This window comes from Bactrocera dorsalis, chromosome 6, assembly GCF_023373825.1.
Source record: "Bactrocera dorsalis isolate Fly_Bdor chromosome 6, ASM2337382v1, whole genome shotgun sequence".
NCBI classification, from domain to species: domain Eukaryota; kingdom Metazoa; phylum Arthropoda; class Insecta; order Diptera; family Tephritidae; genus Bactrocera; species Bactrocera dorsalis.
Genome location: NC_064308.1, coordinates 41,809,726 through 41,833,655, shown reverse-complemented (window position 1 = coordinate 41,833,655; position 23,930 = coordinate 41,809,726). Strand labels below are relative to the sequence as shown.

The following is a 23,930-nucleotide window of genomic DNA, read 5'->3' as shown; positions in this document are numbered from 1 at the left end:
CGGAACATAGTAATAATGTTCTACTTAATGTGTGTAATGATTCACTATTGAATGACCTTTCTTGGCAGGATTTTCAAGGTTTACCACGGCCTGAACACTCTCTCCTTAGTTCAATCGCATTAGATAGTAGTTTAGAAATTAATTTTTTGAAAGAAAATGCGTTTAACTACTTTTGCGGCTATTTTTATTTAAAAATTTTCAAACTACACACATGTTCCTTGCCTTTACCATATTTAGGAGATGAAATTCCTTCGGACGAATTCATCTTCATGCATCAAAACCAAATAGACAAATGCAACTTAGTCAAGCCGCCTGAGGATTTTATTGCATTTGTAAAAATTTTGGAAACAAGATTTTTAGAAGAATTCGACAGTAATTGTCATAAAATAGGATTAGGAGATATTCTTTTTAATAAAATGAAAGATGTTAGGCCCTTTTTGTGTTGCGATAATTGTGACCCAAAAATAGTTTTAGCCCTTTTTATTAGAATTAGAATATATTTTTTAACTAAATTTTTAAATAAAGACCTTTCTGTCCCTAATTTTAAAAATAAAATTTTGTGTGTTTCACACCTATAGGTTTCAATTTTTTTTTTTATTTTTTAGTGGTTACAATAAGCGAACTTAAACTTACGATAGAAAATAAAAAAGTAAAAATTTTGTAAACAGTTAGGATAAAGAGGCTCTAAAATAAGAAAGATTTTTTTTTTAAGGAAAATTAAGATTTGGGACGTAAATGTAGGCATTTGTATATATGTAAATAACTATATTGTGATATTTTTATATATTTTTTATATGAATTGTTATTGTTTTGTTTTATTCGTTATATGTATAATTTTATCGTTTTGTTTTTTTCGTTATACACTTGTTATTGTTATCGTTTTGTTGATTTATGTAAATAAATTTATTAATGGGTGATATAGGCCTATAGGGGAACCGAGCACCCAAAACTAACTTCGGTAACGCGCCGCTTTGCATACCTCCTGGGTGGTGTGGAAAGTGCAATTGGGCATTTTAATTTAAATGCCCAAAAATTCTTATTTTGTTCGATCTGGCCACAATGGAAAATGTTATAAAAAACGCTTATTTTGAGGCGCTCTCACACTGGAATAAGTTGGGCATCCCATTATTCCTGCTCTCCAGCGAGGACGGTCGCAACCAGCAGCAATAGGCAGGGGTAAGTGGAGTAGTAGTAGTAGCAGTAGGTAGTTTGGGGTAGACATTGCGTTGAAAAGGCATCACGCCTCGGTGTGATGTCAGTGCTCGCAATGGCTCTGCCCTATACAGTAGGAGTTGGTAGTTAGTAGGCATTGCGTAAAAAAGGCATCACCGCGGGGTGATGCCAGTGCTCGCAATGGCTCTGCTATTTTGGGGGAATTCGCAGGCATTGCGTAGAAAAGGCATCACCGTGAGGTGATGCCAGTGCTCGCAATGACGCTGCCGTAGTCGCGCTATGATGCAGCGACAGCACAGCTGCGCTGCCTCGAACAGCGTTAGTACCGCTGCTTGCACACCGTAGTGCACCGTTACAAACCTAACGCGATTATCAGGCGACTCGCATGTAAGTACCGAGGGGAGGCAATGAATAATGCGGAGTCAGTTGCCAACCGGAGGTCAGCGCGTCCAGTCAGCTTTTCCTTTTGTGCTTCGAAATTAATAACTTCTCCTTCGCAGGGGAGCTACCGTACAAATCGCCGCCGTGCAAATCACCGTGGTACAGATCACCGTCGTACAAATCACCGTTGTACAACTCACCGCCGTACAAATCGCCGTTGTACAGATCACTGCTGTACAAATCACCGTTGTACAACTCACCGTCGTACAAATCACCGTCGTACAAATCACCGTCGTACCAATCATCACCGTGCCAGCTTCAACAAGCGTCAACGCCTGGCTCATCAATCCCGTTCGTTTTCATCACCGTGCCAACTTCAACAAGCGTCAACGCCTGGCTCATCAATCCCGTTCGTTTTCATCACCGTGCGAACCTCAACAAGCGACAACGCCTGGCTCATCAATCCGTTTATTGTAGAGCATTCAATTCTGTATAAGAATATGACTTTTTTATTCCTACAAACGAGAAAGTTCCAGAGAAAAAAAAATATTTGTAAAGAGTGGCAAAATCCCATGTAATTTCAATGGAAAATGTATCGTGTTTGGGGCAAGGTTTATTACGAAAATTAAGGGCTTTTTATGGTCTGATATTTTTTTTAGATGGAAAACTTAAAGTTTAGGGGGCGTCTCGTCAAAAATAATTAATTTGGTAAATAACGGACACCCTAATATACATACATACAAATATGTATATAATATCGGTCGAATTACAACAACCATTCAACTATCTTCAAAGTCCATATCGGCATCTTGCAATACCCTTGCATGAGGCAAGCAGGATTGCTTACAAACTCTTAAAGCACAAACAACTTGGGCTTATACATGTACTTACCTGCATTAATCTCTTCAGCGAGATCTTAATAGCACAAGAACAACTACATACAAGTCCAAGTATTAGGGTGTGCCTACATACAACATAAGGACATAAACAAAAAAGATATATACATATGTATAAATATATATATTTATATAATATATAATACATATACCAGCATATATATATATATTAACAAAAAGTGCGGTTAACAATTAAAGTACAACCTTTTGAAATAAAATTCTAAATTTATATATCCAACAAATACGAAACGGTATCACCAAACGGCTAATACGAGTATTTCTAATAAAAAAATCCGAAAAGAAAATCTTATTTACGTCAAAGAGTTTCGGTCTCAATTTTTAATTACAAAGAATCATTATAATCAGTATATACTGAGAATAATTATTTTGAAAATCTATTTTTTGAATTGAATGAACATAAGTAGATTCAAAAGAATTAAAAAAATCAAAGTATTTACAATACAAATACCAAAAATGATTGCAGACGAAAAAAGACCATGTACACCAGCGTATCCAAGCTGCGTTATGACGTAATCGTAGAATCTGATGACTCAGATCTACCTGTAACCCTAAGTATGAAAACTCCCTAGACCAGTTCGAAGAAACAAAAGCAATGATTTCTGATTAACTAAAGCTATTAAGAGCAATTGCACCTACTCCACAAGTTCCGGCACTCATCTCAAAGTACCAGCGTGCGATACAGAAATATTTCATGGAGGTTATGAAGAATGGCCGTCCTTCCGGAACATGTTTACAGCCGTGTACATAAACCATCAAAAATTATCACAAGCGCAAGAACTGTATCATCTCAGATACAAAACTATAGGACAAGCAGGCGTAATAGTAAAACAGCTCGCTCTTAATGACGATCATTTCAATTTGACTTGGGAAGCCCTAAAGTCAAGATACGAAAACGAACGAGTATTGGTAGATAAGCAAATTACGATATTTTTTTATTATTTCATTTTATTTACAATCTGTCGTGTGACAATAAGCAAATGTTATTATATCTAAGATTCACTTTGCTGCTAAAAATGCAATTTGTCCCCTAAATACATAAAGGCATTTGAAGTATAAGATTTGTACTATAAGTATATCACAATTCACTTAATTTAGTAATATATAGACTTTACAATTTAATTAATTCAGTTAAACTTAAGATCTAAATGGCAAGTGTAAGAGATGTAGCCTTTGCAGTCGGCGAGTAGTTTCACTCTTGTCCACTAGGTTAATGTTGACGTTATGTTGGGGTGACAGCTTAGGCGATTAAGATATCTTGAACTGAGTTTCTGAATCTCACTCCTCACCATATTTATTTCAAGATCTTTGTGTAAGTTAATATTTTTTATGTACCATGGAGCGTTTGCAATCAACCTGAGTGTTTTCGACTGATATCTTTGTATTAGTTCTTCGTTCGATTTACTTGCAGTTCCCCAGCTTTGTATTCCATATGCCCAAATCGGTTTTAAAATGCTTTTATATCGGATCACCTTATTTATTTTATATCTTCTGTCTAAGTTCATCCCGAGGTACTTAGTGCTAGTGCATTCTGGAATAATTGTTTGATTGAGATTGACGCTGGGGCAATCTCCTGCTTTCATGGTGAAGGTAACATGCGATAATTTTCTTTCATTTACCATAATGTTCCAATTTCGAAGCCCGGATTCAACTGCGTTCAGTTGTTTTTGAACAGTCTCAGATGCTTCGTATGCAGAGTAAGCAGATGCAAGAATGGCGGTGTCGTCCGCATATGTGGCAACAGTTATATTTTCGTCGTTTATTATTGGCATGTCGGCAGTGAAAATCGTGTACAGTGTTGGGCCAAGCACGCTCCCTTGCGGAACACCTGCTTTGACTTCGTATATGTCGGAAGTGTCATCATTAATTAATGTTGTCTGCAATCTACATAGGTATGACCGAAGAAATAGATAGAATGGAGCTGGTATGTAACAACCCCTCATGCATATTATTTGGGCCAGGCGATTTGGAAATTTTATACTGTGACACTTCTGATTGTACTGCAGTCAGTTTTACGTAATGTATTGGTTTATCCATTTGACATGAACTCTCAAGAAAAGTCTGAACTTGGTCAGTATTGAGAGCAAAAGGCTTGAAAGTATTCGCAAGGTGGTTGCCAAAAGCGTCGGCTTTTCTTTTGTCAGATCTACGCCAAGAGTTGTTTTCATCTTTTATCGGTACCTGTCGCTTCGGAGGACGTTTCAGGTATTTAGTAGCTTTCCACAGATTGTATTCGTCGTTTTTATTTGGATCAGCATTCTTAAGAAATTCTGCAATAGATTCTTCTTTCATCTCTGCCAACTTGGATTTTAATTTTTTAATTGCTTTGTTTAGCCTGGTTTTGTCAACCGGATTTATGCTATTCTGCCAGATTCTTCGAAGTCGTCTTTTATTTTGTACCATCTGCGCTACTTCATCTGAATATGGCACATTGTTGGTACAGTATGGTTTACATGAATTAAGAGGAGAAAGGAAACAAGTGAATAATTGATCAAACTTCAATCCATTGTTTCCAACTGTTTGTTGGTTTTATCGACACAAAACATTGCCACAGATAACTGGGACCCTATACTGATAAACATATGCACAGCGGCATTACCAAAAAAGTAGTTATTGTTGTGGAAGCAATCGCTCTCATCAAGAAAAAAATTCCCCTCATGGCAAAAAATGAAACAGTTTCTCACTACCCAATACGAAATCGCCGAAATGGTAGAAAAAAAAATTAGCAGCTTCTTTAAATATAAAACGTTCACATCCTAACAATACAAACAAACGTCATGCGAACTATGCAAAAGGGGTCATAAACTTAAAGCCTGAGAACAATTTAAAAAATTAAATATCATTGACCGAAATAATTTTGTAAAGTCAAAAAGACTGTGCACAAACTGCATATCACATGCTCACATGCTTAAAGTTTGTGAAAGCAAATTTAATTGCGTTTATTGTCACAAACAACATTTCCAGCTCACCCCCAAACAGTCAAAAGAGCCACGGGCTAAGTTGCAATAACAAATTCCGAAGTGCCAAATCCACAAAATTGCCAAGACGCCCCATGCTGCTCAACCACATTAAAAACACAAACACTACACAGCGAAAATCAAAGTAAAGGGTGATTTTTTAAGAGCTTGATAACTTTTTTAAAAAAAAAAACGCATAAAATTTGCAAAATCTCATCGGTTCTTTATTTGAAACGTTAGATTGGTTCATGACATTTACTTTTTGAAGATAATTTCATTTAAATGTTGACCGCGGCTGCGTCTTAGGTGGTCCATTCGGAAAGTCCAATTTTGGGCAACTTTTTCGAGCATTTCGGCCGGAATAGCCCGAATTTCTTCGGAAATGTTGTCTTCCAAAGCTGGAATAGTTGCAGGCTTATTTCTGTAGACTTTAGACTTGACGTAGCCCCACAAAAAATAGTCTAAAGGCGTTAAATCGCATGATCTTGGTGGCCAACTTACGGGTCCATTTCTTGAGATGAATTGTTGTCCGAAGTTTTCCCTCAAAATGGCCATAGAATCGCGAGCTGTGTGGCATGTAGCGCCATCTTGTTGAAACCACATGTCAACCAAGTTCAGTTCTTCCATTTTTGGCAACAAAAAGTTTGTTAGCATCGAACGATAGCGATCGCCATTCACCGTAACGTTGCGTCCAACAGCATCTTTGAAAAAATACGGTCCAATGATTCCACCAGCGTACAAACCACACCAAACAGTGCATTTTTCGGGATGCATGGGCAGTTCTTGAACGGCTTCTGGTTGCTCTTCACCCCAAATGCGGCAATTTTGCTTATTTACGTAGCCATTCAACCAGAAATGAGCCTCATCGCTGAACAAAATTTGTCGGACGTAAAGCGCGAAACACATTTCGAACCGAACACTGATTTTGGTAATAAAATTCAATGATTTGCAAGCGTTGCTCGTTAGTAAGTCTATTCATGATGAAATGTCAAAGCATACTGAGCATCTTTCTCTTTGACACCATGTCTGAAATCCCACGTGATCTGTCAAATACTAATGCATGAAAATCCTAACCTCAAAAAAATCACCCGTTAGTAATATTCATACATAGATGGTAAGTAATTAATCCTTTATATTTTAGCTTCCAACTAAGCTATGCGGTTTTTTCGACATAATCGAATAGAGCGGCATGTATCTAAAAGAAGATTTCTCGCCTCCTCGTTCACATGTGCATTAAGCCTTTTGTAGTGGGCATCTGCCTGACTCCTTATTTCTTCTGCGACTGTACTCATCCTTAGGTCTCGATGAGTATCCGCTTTTCTGCAGTACCAGGGAGCATTTACAATGCCTCTTAGCACCTTGTTTTGAAAACGTTGTATAAGTAATATTAATACTGCCATCATTGGCACACCCGTACAGTTGCGCACCACATGACCATACCGGCTTGATTATTTGTTTATAAAGAAGTAATTTGTTGTACTCGTATATGGACAGGTTTCACCTTCGCCCAATTAGCCATTTCATTTTTGACAATTTCAGATTAAGTACAATCCTTTTTATTTTTATATGCTCTTTCCAACATAATCTAGCATCAAGCGTGATGCCAAGATATTTAGCTGTATTTGCGTATGGTATGCAGACATCTAGAATATTTATAGATTGATAAGTGGTCTTTTGTTTGTAAAATTTACATAAACCTATTTGTCACCGTTTAGTTTTATTCTCCATTTTTTAGTCCAACTTACTACAGAGTTGATCGCATGTTGCAGGTTTAGCGCAGCTTTTTCTGCTGTTTTTTCGACGCATAGTATTGCGGTGTCATCAGCAAAAGTGGCAGTCATACTGTTTGGTACTAACGGTAAGTCTTTTGTATACAGAATATATAAAAGTGGAGCTAAGATAGTTCCCTGAGGAACTCCTGCTTCAATTTCTTTAAGTTTGGAGAATTTATTTCCTTGTTTTACACGGAAAAATCTCATGGTGATATACGATTCTAAAAGAGCACAATACTCAACCGGAAGACATGATTCTAGTTTTTGCATAAGACCTTCGTGCCATACCTTGTCAAACGCTTTTGCAACGTCAAGGAATACAGCTGAGCATATGTTTCCCTCCTCCAGGGATTTTTCTATTTCTGATGTTATTCTGTGAATTTGTTCTATTGTTGAATGCATATTTCTAAAACCGAACTGATGCGATGAGATTAACTGCTTTTCGTCGATTATATTATAGATTCTAAAATTAGATAATTTGTGGAAGTAGAGAAATTGGTCTATATGAGGAGACTACGTGAGGATCCTTTCCTGGGTTAGGAACCATAACAACTTCGGTAACTTTCCAAGGCTTGGAAAATGTGTCAGACGGATTGCTGTATTGTAAAGATAGGTGAGCTTCCGTAAACATTTGTATGGTAACTGCTTTAACACTTCAGCTGTAAATAAATCGAAGCCAGCTGCTTTCTTAACTTTAAGCTTTTCAAATTCACGTTTAAGTTCACAAATGGTGATTGCTGGTATTGTTGCATGATCCTGTTGAATACTACTGAGGAACGCGATTTCACTATTCTCGTTTGGACGAAAAGTTTCAGTTAGGTGTTTGCATTTGCAAATGGGGAGTGATCAGAGCACAAAATAGGCTAAAGCTACCAACAAAACAAGCCAACTTTGAAATTACGGGAAAGGCGGAAGAGTAGTTCAGAACTCTAATAATATCTGCCCCATTACCCTATTTTCCCCTCAAGCGGATATAAGAATACAAGCAGAAGCTATAGTCTTATCGCAACTAACAAACATGCTTCCAAGTTATCATATAAATAGCAAGCATTTGGAAACGGTGTCTCACCTTAAGTTATCAGATCCCAAGTGCAACACCCCCGCTGAAATAGACCTTCTATTAGGCTATGATCTCATACCACCGATTATACCAGAAGGTGTTGAAAAAATTTCAAAAACACTTCTGGCCAAAATACCATTTTCGGATGGGTCCTAAGTGGACTAGTTGCGGAACCAGTCACAACAATGACAACTCAAGTTAGGAAATCTCAAACGAATACCTCAATTCACAATTGAGAAAATTTTGGGAGTTAGAAGAAGTCACTAGCACAAGTGACACAAGCCCTCAAAACAGTAGGGTTTACGTTAAAAAAGATAACGACGAACTATCCTAATATTTTAAAGGATATAACTAAAGAAAATCTATTAAACACCAATTTCCTTAAATTTGAAAAAGAAAGCACAACAAAAACTTTGGGGATACAATGGAATGCGATATCTGACCACTTTTTACTACTGAGTCAATATCCGCACCATCCGCCATAACAAACAGCCAAATTTTATCCGTGGTGGCAACACTTTTCGACCCCGCAGGATGGCTCTCGATTATGATACAAGCAAAAATTCTAATACAGGAATTGTGGCTAGACGGAACTGACTGGGATGAACAAATGAAACCACTTCGTTTAGAAAAGTCACAGTTCGCGAGCAATCTGAATGATATCTCACAGATACAAATCCCACGATGGATAAATTATGGCCCATAGCACAAAGGCGAACTACATGGCTTATGTGACGACTTTGAAGAGACATATTGTGCCACCATTTATGTGCAATCACAATCCGTCACAGCGACCACCAGTCACCTACTAGCACATAGCCAAGACAAAGGTGGCTCCTCTAAACACAGCTACACCACATTTAAACTCCGCACATTGGCAGACAAAATCATCATAAACGAACAACACACCACAGTCACCACTCACCTTCCACATCACTACACATCACACCAATATCAAATGTGACACTTCACGGACGGACAACTCCAGCCGCCTTCACTTCGCTTTTTTTTCCGTACGAGTCAAGACTCCACGCGCTTGCGCATACGCTTTTGGCAGCATCACGGTTTTATCCCCCGTCCAGTATAATCAGTTTATTCCGCCGCCGATTGGTGTAATTTATAATTTTGAAATCTTTTCTATTTGATACGAAATATTATATATATATACATATAAGAATATTTAAGAAAACCCGTACTTTGCGTTATCTACATACATATATATCTATCTATATATATAAAAATGAAACCCGTTTTCCGTTGTCACGGCATCACGCGTGAATGGCTGGACCGATTTCACTAATGTTATTATTAGGAGAAGGTTCTTATGTAAAAAAAATTAAGAAAGTTGCCGGAAAAACCCCCAAAACAGTCCTTTTCTTTTTCCCATACAAACGTTTTATTTTGTATAACATATGTAAGTAAAAATGAATGTTTGTTTGTTAGTAACGCTCAGGCTCGAGAACGGCGAAACTAATCTTCATGTAATTTTCAGAAGTTGTTCGCTGTGGATCTGGAAATGTTCAGAAATAAAAAAAAAACGTTCATAAGAAAAAGTCGAAAAATTGGAAATTTCCAAAAATTGACTTTTTTCATACAATTCTTTTTTCTTTTGTTTTTCAATATTTTGATTTGTTAATTATTTGAATCGTTCAATTTCGTTCGCTTGCTCTTTTATTCCGGCTATTTAAAAAAAAAAATTGAAAATTATTCAGTGAAAACTTTATGTGTGTTCCAAACGAAGTGATCAATAACAGATTGAAATTTGTTACGAAGCCACAAAGAGGTCCCGCTAATATTGGTCGGTGTTCTTTCTGCCATCAACGCCAAGGCACATGAACGAGTACTCCCAGGATGCGACGACATACGTGTGGAATTATGGATCGGTGTCAATCAGCAAGCGATCGTAACGTTGTCACAGCACGACTTTTCAAACAACAGTTACGATGTTCTTCTTAGGATGGTGGATGGTGGTTACATCAGATCAAATTGATGATATCATTTCTGCGGAAATTCCTGATCCATAGATAGATCCAATATTAAACGAAATGATGAAAACCAATATGGTTCATGGACTTTGCGGACACCACAATCCCACTTCGGTTTGTATATCTAACAATAAATGCACGAAACACTATCCAGTTGCTTTTCTTTCGGAATCGCACAATGGAAATTATGGATATTCAATCTGTCGGCGTAGCTCATCAGACGAGAGTAGTGAATATCGAAGTTGACAACATATGGATCGTACTATATTCTCCACTGTTGTCTAATTCACATTCAAAACTCATAGCAATGTTTAGTATTGCAGTTTGGTGTAATCTATAAAATACGTTCGTAGGTACGTCACCAAAGGAACCAATATGGCGGTTATTGGTCTTGAACGATACGGTCGATATGTGAACTGCAATAAAGCGCTTTGTAGGGTATTTACTTTTTCAATTCATGAACGTTTTCCGACTGTTGTGCGTCTCGCAGGTCATTTGGAAAATGGCTAAAGAGTGTTTTTCAACCCAGGCCATACAGTACAGCCAGCGGAAACACTTCCAACAACATTGACATTGACGAGTTTTTTCTCAACTTGCGTCAGTGATTCGTTTGCGAGAGTATTGCTCTATTCGAAAATGCCTTGATACTATACATGGAATGCATCGTCGAAGAAATAGTCACGCAGAAAGCAAGGCCAACCAGTAGATTGACATCCAGGTGTGTTTTCAACTAATTCCTTAGGACGAATTTACACAATCCACCCGAAAAACGACGATTGTTTCTACCTTCGGTTGCTATTGATAAATGTACGTGGTTCAATTTCATTTGAGTCATTTGCACTATTAATGGTAGAGTGTGTGCAAGTTTTGGAGAAGTAAGCCAGCAATTACAATTGCTGGAACATGATAATCAATGGAATCAACCGATAGACGATTCGATAGCCACTTCGCATGCCAAACTTCGGTTTCAGTGGTTTGATATCAATTTCACCTGCCTTTTGTCAATTCACTTCAACGAAATATGAACTCATCACGCTTGTTTATGCCAAATTTGCCAATTATCGTAACTACGATTGCCTGAGTGCGTGCCAGTTATACGTGGCGTGTTCCCGAGTGGGAAAACCATCTTCTCTGTACATTTACGCTCCGGAATAGAAACCAAAAAATGTTGTTTATCAAACTGCGTTACATTGAAAAAAATTTAGAAAAATCGAAAATAAAAGATTTTTAACACAACGTAAATTCAACTTTCTATTAATTTCAAAACACATAATTTCACGCTGGACAACGTATGTGGGTTCAGCTAGTTCTTTTATAAAAGTGAGTTTCGGTAAAAAGAAGAAAAAGAAAAAAAAGGTGAGTTCGCCGTTTCCGAGAACATGGTCCTTCGAGCCTACAGAAAAGCACCTTAAAAAAGAAAAACAAAAAAAATATAATAATCAAAAATTTTAATTAATAAAAGTATGGTGAGTAATATTTTATTATTCCTAAATCTATACAAGTGAAAAAAAATTAGAAAACATTAGAAAAAATTAGAGAACATTAAAAAAATTGCAATATACAGTGTTGGTGGAGTGCAACACAGTTTGGATACATAAACACCACATATATGTATATATCTATAAAGTGAAGCGAACAAAAAGGCATAAAAAAGGAAGACTAAACGAAAAGAAAAACAACAACATTAGTGGGCGCCAAACTAATTAAGTCACACCATCGGTCGCGGACTCCAACAAAAAGGCAACATTGCTATAAGATAATAAAAACAAAGACAACAGACCCTAAAGCACTTACAAAAGGCACACAGGAAAATAGCAGCATACTAAGTGCAGTGGGATAGGGCAAGCCACACTCCCCCAAAATTCCCTTGATTCAAGAAAGGGTAAGTGTATCGCTTATATGCATGTACATATGTACTAAGTATATGTTTAAAAAACTGTTTTGCCAATTATAACTATGTTATAACTATAAACAGTTCATCTAAACCGATACTATAATTTAATATCAAAATACCGATATTAAAGCTGTATTTTACTTGTATTTAAATTACTAATTGCCTATATATGCTTCTCCTTGTGAACATAAACACACAAAACAAATTAAAACATTACAAAAACATCCAAGTCTCTACCTGCAATATTTTCCGGCAGCACCACTTCTGCTTTTAAAGCAGCAAGCAGGGTTGCACTAATAAGCAAAAAGCATAGTAAAAAGTACAAAACGAGAAATAAAATAAAACATATATACAGAACATATACATAATTTTAAATTGAAACACACATACATATATACCTACATGCAAACCAACTTATCATAACTCGAAATTACCTAATAATACGGTTTAGACATTTTCTTACCAATATTTATTAGGGTCATATATAGAAACATATATACGAGTATACATACCGTCACACATGTGTGTTGAGTGCAGAAGTTAAATACCTGCAAATCTCTTCTCTCTTTTACCATTTTATCCAACTCTCCGTCGTCATTTACTCGAACCGCGATTACAACAAAAAATTTTATTTACATAAATTGCATGCCTACATTGTATATATACCACATAGTTACTGGAAAGTAATACAACTTTGGAAAGTAAATAAACGGAGTGTTAAAGAAATTTGATAACATGAATTAACAACAAAACGGGAAAAAAGAAAACTTATTATACTGTATAAGATTCCAAATCAAACAAGAGGAACTGAATTTTGATATGACCTATCGTCACGACTTTGTTTTTAACATTAACTGAAATCCGCAAGAAGCGGCAATTATATGCCTGCTTGTTCAGTAATCACATGTACAAACAATTAGGATTCCGGGAATAGAGCATATGCTAGCGGTGTGCATTTGTACTGCAGGCAGCAGTCAGCGTCGCTAACATACAAAAAATAAGAAGAAATAACGCTACAATCAGGCAATATTTGTCCCATAGGCGTAGCGTAAGCAAACTTAGATAATCTTGAACATCCTCCCCGGCTGAACCCTCGCGGTTTAGAATTTCTTCGTGTACTCCAGTTAGTCTTACCACCTTTTGTATAGGACGTTGATAGTGGCGTTGGACATATGTATGTGCGTTCGTTCGTTAACCGATTTCCATTGAATTCTATCGTAATGACGCGGACAAGACCATCGCTGCCAGGATGGGTGCCCGTGATACGACCCATGTGCCAACAGGCGGGTGGCAAATTCTCATTTCGAATAAGTACGACATCGTCTATTCGGAGGTTTGGTTCAGGCCGCATCCAATTGCTACGGGCCTGAAGCGAATTTAGATACTCATTTTGCCAACGTTTCCAAAAATGTTCGAAAATTCCCTGCAAGCGCTGCCAATAATGGAGGCGGGTGTGCGGTATATCTGGTTGCGGTGGCTCAGGACGACAATTGATTGGTCGACCAATTATGAAATCACCTGGCGTTAAGGCTAGTCCTCCCTCGGGGTCATCATGTAAGGCTACAATTGGTCGTGAATTAAGACAAGCATCAATCCTTGTCAGTAGCGTTAGAAGCTCATGATATCGCAATGACTGTTGGCCCATAATGCGAAGTAAATGCTTCTTGGCCGAGCGTACCGCTGCTTCCCAGATACCACCATGATGTGGCGCAACGGGGGTAATGAACTTCCATTGAGTACCAAAATGAGCAACGTGCTGTTGCGCGTATGAGGATACCCATTCCTTCACATCTTAACGCATTTATATACCAGCGCCTACAAACTAGGTGCCGTTGTTGCTGAAGAGCTTGGCACAAATACCGCGGCGACTAATAAATCGGTCATAAACGTCTATGAAGGATCTCGTACTCAAACCCACAGCAAGTTCTATATGGACTGCTCGTGAGACCATACAACTGTCAATGTGTTTTAACGTGAATACCTGCCACTAGTAGACTTAAATCCACGGCGTTTTCTATTGCTAGAAACACGTAGATCAGTATAATGCGCCGATCAACGCCCCAAAGCTTAAGTGCATGCACGACACTATACCTTGGGAAACCAGAGCAAAGTGCCGCCCCACACCTATACTTTGGTTCCAATCGGTTCGGGTAAAAACCAAAGGAAAAACACCCTAGCCACCTTGGTCGGGTACGAGGCCTACCTAAACCTCTGCCGTACTTTGGGTCCGGCACCCGGCCGCAGTGCGACTCCACATTGGACAAAAGCCCTTCCTGCATTTAGGTTTAAACCACAGCCACCACGAATCTCCCCAAAGGGCCGAACCCAATGAGCAGATTGGAGCGAACTCCAAGGGCATTACTGCTCCCCGTGGTACCATGTTTTAGTCTTTGGTATGACCTGTAGACCACAGTTTTACCTGTGATCTACTGCCAGTCGGGGACCCTAAGAATTCCTAGGAATTCCTAAGGACCCGGCTGTATGAAATGTTGTTCGTCATTTCATTTTTGTGTTTGTTATATGTATAATCGCAAACCCATTCAAAGAATATGATAATCATTTCGATATAGCACTTTTCTGACACCTCATAACCATGCCGACATTATAAAATCTGACCTGTCAATGTCGGACATAGTGCATTTGGATTTTAGTCGCCTTTTACGACAGGCATGCCTTACCACGTCGATATTCTTTTCCCAACCACGCAGGGAACAATGGGATTTTAGTCGCCTTTTACGACAGGCATGCCTTACCGCGGGAATATTCTCAATCCCCCTCCCCGCAGGGGGCGTGAGACCATACAGACGAATATATCAGCATATGTCTTAGATGTTGTAGTTGATCATCTACTACCAATGCGGACATGGAACGGACCACAATAATCTAGGCCACTGTTTGAAAAAACTGGAGCCGCAAGTATCCGTTCACGGGGTAACGAAGCCATTTGTTGATTCTGGAGGATTCGTTGATGTCTCTGACACACGGTACATTTCCATATGTACGCCTTCACTTGCGAGCGCGCGTGAATGATCCAAAACCGTCGTCGCAGGTACTGTAACATTTGTTGGATGCCACCATGAAGACATCGTCTATGGGAATTAACAAATGATCCTTTGAGAATGATCATTGGATGTCGTTGTTCGTTAGATATTTCTGCATTTCGGAGACGCCCGCCGACTCGCAAAATGCCTTCAGGATCCACATATGGATTTAGGGCTAACAGGTGATTTCGACTGTCTAATCTGGAATTTGATTTCAGAGCATTAATTTCTAGCCTATATGCCTTACCTTGAGCTTGTTTAACAGTTAGAAGCAGAGCCCATTCGTATTTTTCTGCTGTCACAATATTCGACCTCTGACCCTTGTAACGTGGCAGAAAACGTCTTAATCGCGCTGTTGTATTGAGAACACGACTAAGTATGCTAAATTTCTCAACGAGGGGGATTCGGTGACCATTCGCAGAAGTCATAAGACATTGGTGATCATCTTGGCGAGTGGTTATAAGAGTACGTAAAGGTTGACATTCTAGAGTCTGTGCCTGGAGTTGCTCCTCCGTTAGTTCTGGCACAACTGGATCGTTTTCGATGCATATATAACGAGATGGTGGACCTGTCCACCATAGCGGATGATGCAGAAGGCTTGCAGGCGTAATTCCTCGAATTGCACAATCGGCCGGATTGTACTCGGAGCGAATGTGTCGCCACCATTCTACCTTGGTGTGGGCCTGGATGTATGCAACTCGATTAACAACGAACTGTTTCAAAACTGAAAGTTGTTTATGAATCCAATGTAAAACGATAGTTGAATCAGTCCAGAGTGTGTAAGGGACGTTGTTTAAACGGAGCGCCGTAGAGTGACTACCAGCATGTGGGCAGCACAAAGTTCTAAGCGTGGTATAGTAATCTCTTTCACAGGTGCCACCTTGGTTTTTGCAGTAACAAGTGCCATATTCGAATAATCTCCTTGTGCGCCACTATTCACGTAAATAACCGCAGCATACGCCTTCGAACTAGCGTCACAGAAGCCATGAAGTGTACAAAATGCATGAGGTGACATGCCTAACCAACGCGGTACACGGATTCGCGCTAGTTCTTCAAGACCATTTCGAAATTCGAGCCACTGGTCTTGTAACTCTACAGATAGTGGAGTGTCCCAGTTAAGATCCTTCCTCCACAGGGTTTGAATAAATATTTTGGCCAGAACTACAGTTGGCGCTAGTATACCAATCGGGTCATACAGCCTTGCAACGTTACTTAAGATACTGCGCTTTGTTGGTAGTGTATGTCAGTCTTCAATTCTCACCTTAAAAAAGAGGTCATCGCTCAACGGATTCCAATGTAAGCCTAACACAGTGGCGTTGGAATCGCATAGTTCAATTTCTGCTTCAGATTTCTCTGGTTCAGCGATAGCATGAAGAGCTTTGGCGCAGTTCAAATTCCATTTACCAAGAATGAACTGACCTTGACGAAGGATCACATCGACATCATGAGCGCAACTAACAGCTTCCAACAGAGAGTCAAAACTTTCCAAATAATCGTCGACGTAAAATTCATCAAGGATACTGTTCCTTGCCGTAAAAGCCCGGTTTTCGTCCTCCACAATGTTGTAGTTATCTACAGCACATTGGCGTAAGGAGCGAATCGCATTGTATGGACTGCTTGTCATTCCAAACGTTACTGTAGCCAACTCGAAGATACGTAGTGGTTCGACTGGAGATTCCCGCCACAAGATGCGTTGCCATTTACGATGCAAGGGATTGATCTCAACCTGTCGAAACATCTTCTTGACATCGGCTGTTATAGCTATTCGATAACGTCGAAACCGATGAAGAATATCAATCAAATTGTCTTGGAGCTGTGGTCCCGAAAACTGAGTGTCGTTCAATGACACTCCGCTTGTGGTTGGCAGGACGCGTTGAATACCACACGAAGTTTACCTGTTACCGCATGATGGGGTATGTAATAGCATTGCGTCGGGTCGAAGCAATCGTCCTTCACGGGATTCATGTGACCGAGTGCTATGTACTCTTGCATAAACGGGATGTAGTTGTTGCGAAGCTCAGGGTCGCCAGCTAGTTTTCGTTCAAGATGAAAAAACTGACGGCGCGCTGCTTGATATGAATTTCCTAACACTGGAGCATTCGGAAGAAACGGGATTTGTACACTATAGCGTCCACTCGCTGTGCGACGTACAGTGTCAATGAAAATCCGTTCACAAGAGTCTACCGAGAGTTCATCGACAGGACCATTGTCCTCAACCTGCCAGAACCTCTGCAGTAGTTTATCCAGTTGCTGATCGACTATACATTTACTGACAGTTAGAGTATGCGTCAAATGATTTGGAGTGTTGACCATCGCATGGTGGAATTGATACCAGATCTAGTCGCATGTCTGCCACGTGATTTATTGTCGATGATGCAACCTGGACGGCATTCTGGGGGTTTAGACGACGTTGCAACGTGACACACAACGTGGTGTATAACGATTCAGTTGTCGCAAACAACTCTTCGTGAGATTCAATTTCGTCTTCCTCCGCCTTGCTGACCAGATCAAAGTGGTGATGTATAAACCGATCAAAGTGTTGATTTACTCGGCTGAATAAAACTTCACACTCCACTTTATCCGGATTGAAATCAGCATTCTGGATTTCTTTCCCAAGGCACACAATTGAAGCATGTGCCGATGCACGTAAATTCAACGAGGCCATTATCACTTAACACTCAAACCAGGTGGTCGCAGTTCCTCACAGGAGGCACCAAAAGTATGTATAAGATCCCAAATCAAACAAGAGGAACTCAATTTTGATAAGACCTATCGTCACGACTTTATTTTTAACATTAACTTAAATCCGCAAGAAGCGGCAATTATATGCCTGCTTGTTCAGTAAGCACATGTACAAACAATCAGGATTCCGGGAATAGAGCATATGCTGGCGGTGTGCATACGTACTGTAGGCAGCAGTCAGCATCGCTAACATACAGAAAATAAGAAGAAATAACGCTACAATCAGGCGATATTTGTCCCATAGGCGTGCAACATTAATATATGGATGTAATTCCTCAACATCGCGTACAAGGTTCTATCGAGCGTATTGTGTGAAAGATTAAAGCCCACCGTCAACAAACTGATTGGACCTTATCAGTGTGGCTTCAGACCAGGTAAATCAACAACCGACCAGATATTCACCATGCGCCAAATCTTGGAAAAGACCCGTGAAAGGAGAATCGACACTCACCACCTATTCGTCGATTTCAAAGCTGCTTTCGACAGCACCAAAAGGAGCTGCCTTTATGCCGCGATGTCTGAATTTGGTATCCCCGCAAAACTAATACGGCTGTGTAAACTGACGTTGAGCAACATGAAAAGCTCAGTCAGGATCGGGAAGGACCTCTCCGAGCCGTTCGATACCAAACGAGGTTTCAGACAAGGCGACTCCCTATCGTGCGACTTTTTCAATCTGCTGCTGGAGAAAATTATTCGAGCTGCAGAACTGAATCGAGCAGGTACAATCTTTTATAAGAGTGTACAGCTGCTGGCGTATGCCGTTGATATTGATATCATCAGTCTCAACACCCGCGCCGTTAGTTCTGCTTTCTCCAGACTGAACAAGGAAGCAACGCAAATGGGTCTGGCAGTGAACGAGGGCAAGACGAAATATCTCCTGTCATCAAACAAACAGTCGTCGCACTCGCGACTTGGCACTCACGTCACTGTTGACAGTCATAACTTTGAAGTTGTAGATAATTTCGTCTATTTAGGAACCAGCATTAACACCACCAACAATGTCAGCCTAGAAATCCAACGCAGGATTACTCTTGCCAACAGGTGCTACTTCGGACTGAGTAGGCAATTGAAAAGTAAAGTCCTCTCTCGACGAACAAAAACCAAACTCTATTAGTCGCTCATAATTCCCGTCCTGCTATATGGTGTAGAGGCTTGGACGATGACAACAACCGATGAGTCGACGTTGCGAGTTTTCGAGAGAAAAGTTCTGCGGAAGATTTATGGTCCTTTGCGCGTTGGCCACGGCGAATACCGCATCCGATGGAATGATGAGCTGTACGAGATATACGACGACATCGACATAGTTCAGCGAATTAAAAGACAGCGGCTACGCTGGCTAGGTCATGTTGTCCGGATGGATGAAAACACTCCAGCTCTGAAAGTATTCGACGCAGTACCCGCCGCGGGAAGCAGAGGAAGAGGAAGACCTCCACTCCGGTGGAAGGACCAAGTGGAGAAGGACCTGGCCTCGCGTGGAATATCCAATTGGCGCCACGTAGCGAAGAGAAGAAACGATTGGCGCGCTGTTGTTGACTCGGCTATAATTGCGTAAGCGGTGTCTACGCCAGTGAAGAAGAAGAAGAATATTTATTTTATATTCATTTGTGATTTTGCGCGCATTACTTACGCCTCCTTTACACTAGTCGCGAAGTTAAACGTATTTCTCAAAGCAAAACAATGTCGGAAGTAAAAAAGAAGAGACGGCAATACTGTGCGGAATACAATAAATTCGGATTCATTGAAAATCCCACAAACCCATCCTCGCCATTGTGTCTTCTATGTCTAAAAACATTTTCGAATGAAGCAATGAAGCCTTCGAGACAGCAAGATCATTTGTATAAAATGCATCCAGATAAGAGAGACAAGAATGTAGCATATTTTCAAGACCTAGACAAAAAGCATAATACTCGGCCAAGTGTAGCAAAACTATTTTCGGCGGCTGCTAAGCAAGATGACGACGGTCTTCGTGCTTCGTACAATATCTCTTTGTTAATTGCTCAAAAAGGCAAACTACATAACATCGGAGAAGAGTTAATATTGCCAGCAATAAATGAAGTAATAACTACCGTGCTTCATAAACCGGCCATCATTGTGCGATCACCTGAGGACAAGCCAATTCTCAATTCAGCTCGATGAGTCCACTTTACCAACTAATGAAGCATTGTTGTTGTCTTACGTGAGGTTTATTAAAGATGAGAAAATACAAAAGGCGAAACCATATTCAATATATTGGAAAAGTTTTGCAATGAGAAAGAGATTCCTTTGAAAAATTATATTTTAAATGCTACGGCTATGATAGGGTGCCATAAAGGCTTAATAGCGCACTTAAAAAATAAAATTCCAGATGTCCTTGGTGTACATTGCGTTATTCATAGACAACATTTAGTTGCTAGAAACTTAAGTGAAAAACTATTTCAATCACTGCAATACGAGTATGTCATCAAAGCAGTCAATAAAATCCGCAAAAGCTCTTTGAATGATAGATTATTTCATCAGCTTTGTGTTACTGATGAATTTTGAACTTGGAAATACCAGACTGGGTGTTGGATCCGTTTTCAAATGACAACACAGCAATGGCACCTCAGCTGGAAGAAGAACTTATAGAATTGACAACAAACGAGGAAATAAAAATCAAGTTCAAAAATGGTTACCAAGAATTTTGGCTACAAAATCCGATCTCGCAATTGTACCCTGGATTGTGGTCAATCGTTCAACGATTCTTGATAGCATTCCCATCGTCATATTTGTGTGAACATGGATTTAGTGCTGTGACAACACTGCTTACTAAAAATAGAAATCGTTTGCTTGTTACCGAACGTGGCGACTTGCGACTGTTCTTGAGTAAATTGGAACCTGATATTAACAAACTTACTAAACAGCATCAGATTCATCCTTCACATTAGTTTTTATATATGGATCGATTATTTTAGCTTTATTTTTAATAAAAGATTCTCTGTTTTAATACTATAAAGTTGTGTTTCAATAATCATTCTTATTGGCAGGTGGAGCCCGTAAGAGTTAACTTGAAACCTAAGCGCCGTTGTGTGTTACCAACTGCGCTCAGGTTTCAAGTTGCTGGTTATAGTAAAAGTTTCGTTTAGAATTCTCCGTTAATATACATATATTGGTCACAATAATTAATTTGAAGTTATCGTGGTTTTTAAATAGGTGAAAAAATGGTGGCGCTAAAAAATATTTATTCCCAAAGTGGGCGGTAGACAAAATAAGTTTGGGAACCACTGCTCTAAATTCATTTCTAAGAGTAACTGTCTAATAAAATACTGCACTCGATTTGCTTCTTCGCCGATTCAAGACAATTCTGAATCGGCGCTAGAAATAAAAAACCAAACGATTGAAAATTTTTGGACACGTCTCCAAGCTGCATATGTCGCAATTGTAGATACCGACGAGTCAGACTTAAATCTTTAAATCTTTTGATTACGCAAAAATTGAAAACTGCTTAGACCAGTATGAAGACACAAAAATTATGATCGCAGAGCAATTAAAACTCATTAAATCAATCGCACCTACTCCCCATTCGAGAGTAGAGCTGCCACAAATACAAGCCCAAGAAGCAAGTTCTGGCATTCACCTTAAAGTGCCAGTATGCGACACATACGAGGGCTGTCCGATAAATAACCGACCTCAACGTGAAGCTAGCGGCACATCTGAAAAAAAGTTCCTACTTTAAATTGTGCATATTATAATAGCTACTCGCCAAAATTTCAGAAATTTATCTTGCGCAATTATCTGTTGACAGTCGTTTTTGTGAGTCTATTTCGGTGATTTCCCCAAAATGGAAAAAATTGAATATCGAGCTGTAATTAAATTTTTATTTTTGAAAGGCAATACGCCTTCACAAATCAAAGATGAGTTGGACTCTGTGTATGGTGACTCTGCACCATCGTTTACCACCGTAAAATTTTGGGCAGCTGAATTTAAACGTGGTCGCAGGAGCTTGGAAGATGATGAACGTCCTGGGCGTCCAAAAACTGTAACCACTAACGATAACATCGCTAAAGTTCATCAATTGGTACTAGACGACCGCCGGATTAAAGTTACATTTTTCATAGAGGTTATGAACAATGGCCGTCCTTCACGTTCTTCGGACATGTTTACAGTCATGTACATAAACCATCCAAAATTATCGCAAGCGCAAAAATGGTATCATCTCCGATACAAAAAAAAGGTCAAGCAGTCGTAATAGTAAAACAGTTCGCATTAAATAACGACAATTTTAATTTGGCTTGGGAAGCTCTGAAAGCAAGATATGAAAACAAAAGAATACTGGTCGACAAGCAAGTAACGATACTCATGAACTTGCCGAAAATTCTAAAAGAAACGAGTGAAAAATTCATAAAACTAGAATCCACTGTTTGAAATTGTTTGTCGGTTCTATCGACACAAAATGTTCCCACAGACAACTGGGACCCTATTCTGGTAAACATATGTACCGCAGCATTGCCAGAAAAATCATTACTTCTATGGGAGCAATCGCTCTCAGCAAGAAGAGACTACCCAACATGGCAGCAAATGAAAGATTTTTTAACTACCCAATATGAAATTGCGGAAAGGGTAAATTAAAAAAACAGCCACAATTAAAAACGTTCAACACGACCTAAACAGAAGCTTCAATAGACCCCAAGTCAATAACAACAACAATTTAAATAGAAGCTTTTTCAAAGCACAATCGTTCACATCTAAACAGAACAAATATGCGTCATGCGAAGGATGTACAGGAGGGCATAAACTCAAAACTTGCGAGAAGTTTAGAAAATTAAATATAAACGATAGGAACAACTTTGTCAGGTCAAAAAGCCTCTGTACAAACTGCTTGTTCCACGCACACAACCTTACCAATTGCGAAAACAAATTCAATTGCGTATGTATATTGCCACAAAAGGCATCATTCTAAGTTACACCTCAATAACTTTCCCAACGCATCTCAAAGTAGCGCTTTCTCAAAAAAAGCCACGGGTTTAGTTGCAACTGCAACTCCCGAAACAAAAACTCCAGAAATTCGCCAAGAGACACCATGCTGCTCAAAGGCATTAAAAACTCAACCGCTACACAGCAAAAATCATAGTAGAGTACTACTACCCATAGCAGTTGTCTCCAGCGAACATCGAGAAGAACTGATCAAACTAAGAGCCCTAATAGACCAAGGATCACAACGATCATTCATAGCGTCTAGGGCACAAAATAAGCTAAAACTGCCAACAAAACATGCCAACACTGAAATTACAGGAATGGGCGGACGAGTAGTACAAAACTCAAACAAAATCTGCTCCATTACCCTATTTTCCCCTCAAGCGGATAAGCGCGTTAAAGCAGAAGCCATAGTCTTACCGCAACTTACCAACATGCTTGCAAGCTATCATATATGTAGATAGCAAACATTGGCAAAAGTTAGCAGATCCCAACCGCAACACCCCCGCTCAAATAGACCTTCTATTAGACAGCGATCTTATATCGCAAATTATACTAGAAGGTGTTGAAAAAATTTCGAAAACACTACTTTTGCAAAATACCATTTTCGGACGGGTCCTAAGTGGACTAGTTGCGGAACCAGTCACAGAAATAACAACTCAAGTTGAGGAAATCTCAAACGAGTACCTCAGTTCACAATTGAGAAAGTTTAGGGAGTTAGAAGAACTCTCCCCCATTTCAATTACAACACCAGAAGATCAGTATTGTGAAGACTTTTACAAAGCCACAACTACTCGATCAGATAATGGTCGGTATGTCGTACGACTACCACTAAAACAACAACATCCAGACTCACTCGCCTTAAGTCACTCTCGCATCTCTGCAATACAGCAGTTTTTAAGTATGCAAAAAAACCTACTTAGAAAAGGTGAGATCAAACAAGATTATGATGGTGTCTTAGAAGAATACCTCCATTTAGACCACATGGAGGAAGTAAGCCCATGTGAAAAAATCATAAGAGGCAAATATCACTCATTCTACTTGGCACATCATGCAGTAGTAAAGCCTGACAAAAAAACAAC

General features: G+C 39.4%; 1 protein-coding gene across 1 annotated transcript; it reads right to left on the bottom strand.

The window, feature by feature from the left end:
• Positions 1–3,196: 3,196 nt before the first annotated feature.
• LOC125779647 (uncharacterized) lies at positions 3,197–16,915 on the bottom strand. Its single transcript, XM_049460925.1, has one exon. It carries the CDS (start codon positions 16,913–16,915, stop codon positions 16,421–16,423), a length of 495 nt encoding a protein of 164 aa, XP_049316882.1. The 3' UTR covers positions 3,197–16,420.
• Between the last annotated feature and the right edge of the window lie 7,015 nt (positions 16,916–23,930).

Coding starts and splice junctions, on each gene's coding strand:
- LOC125779647 (XM_049460925.1), bottom strand. CDS start 16,915: ATGTTTCGACAGGTTGAGATCAATCCCTTGCATCGTAAATGGCAACGC.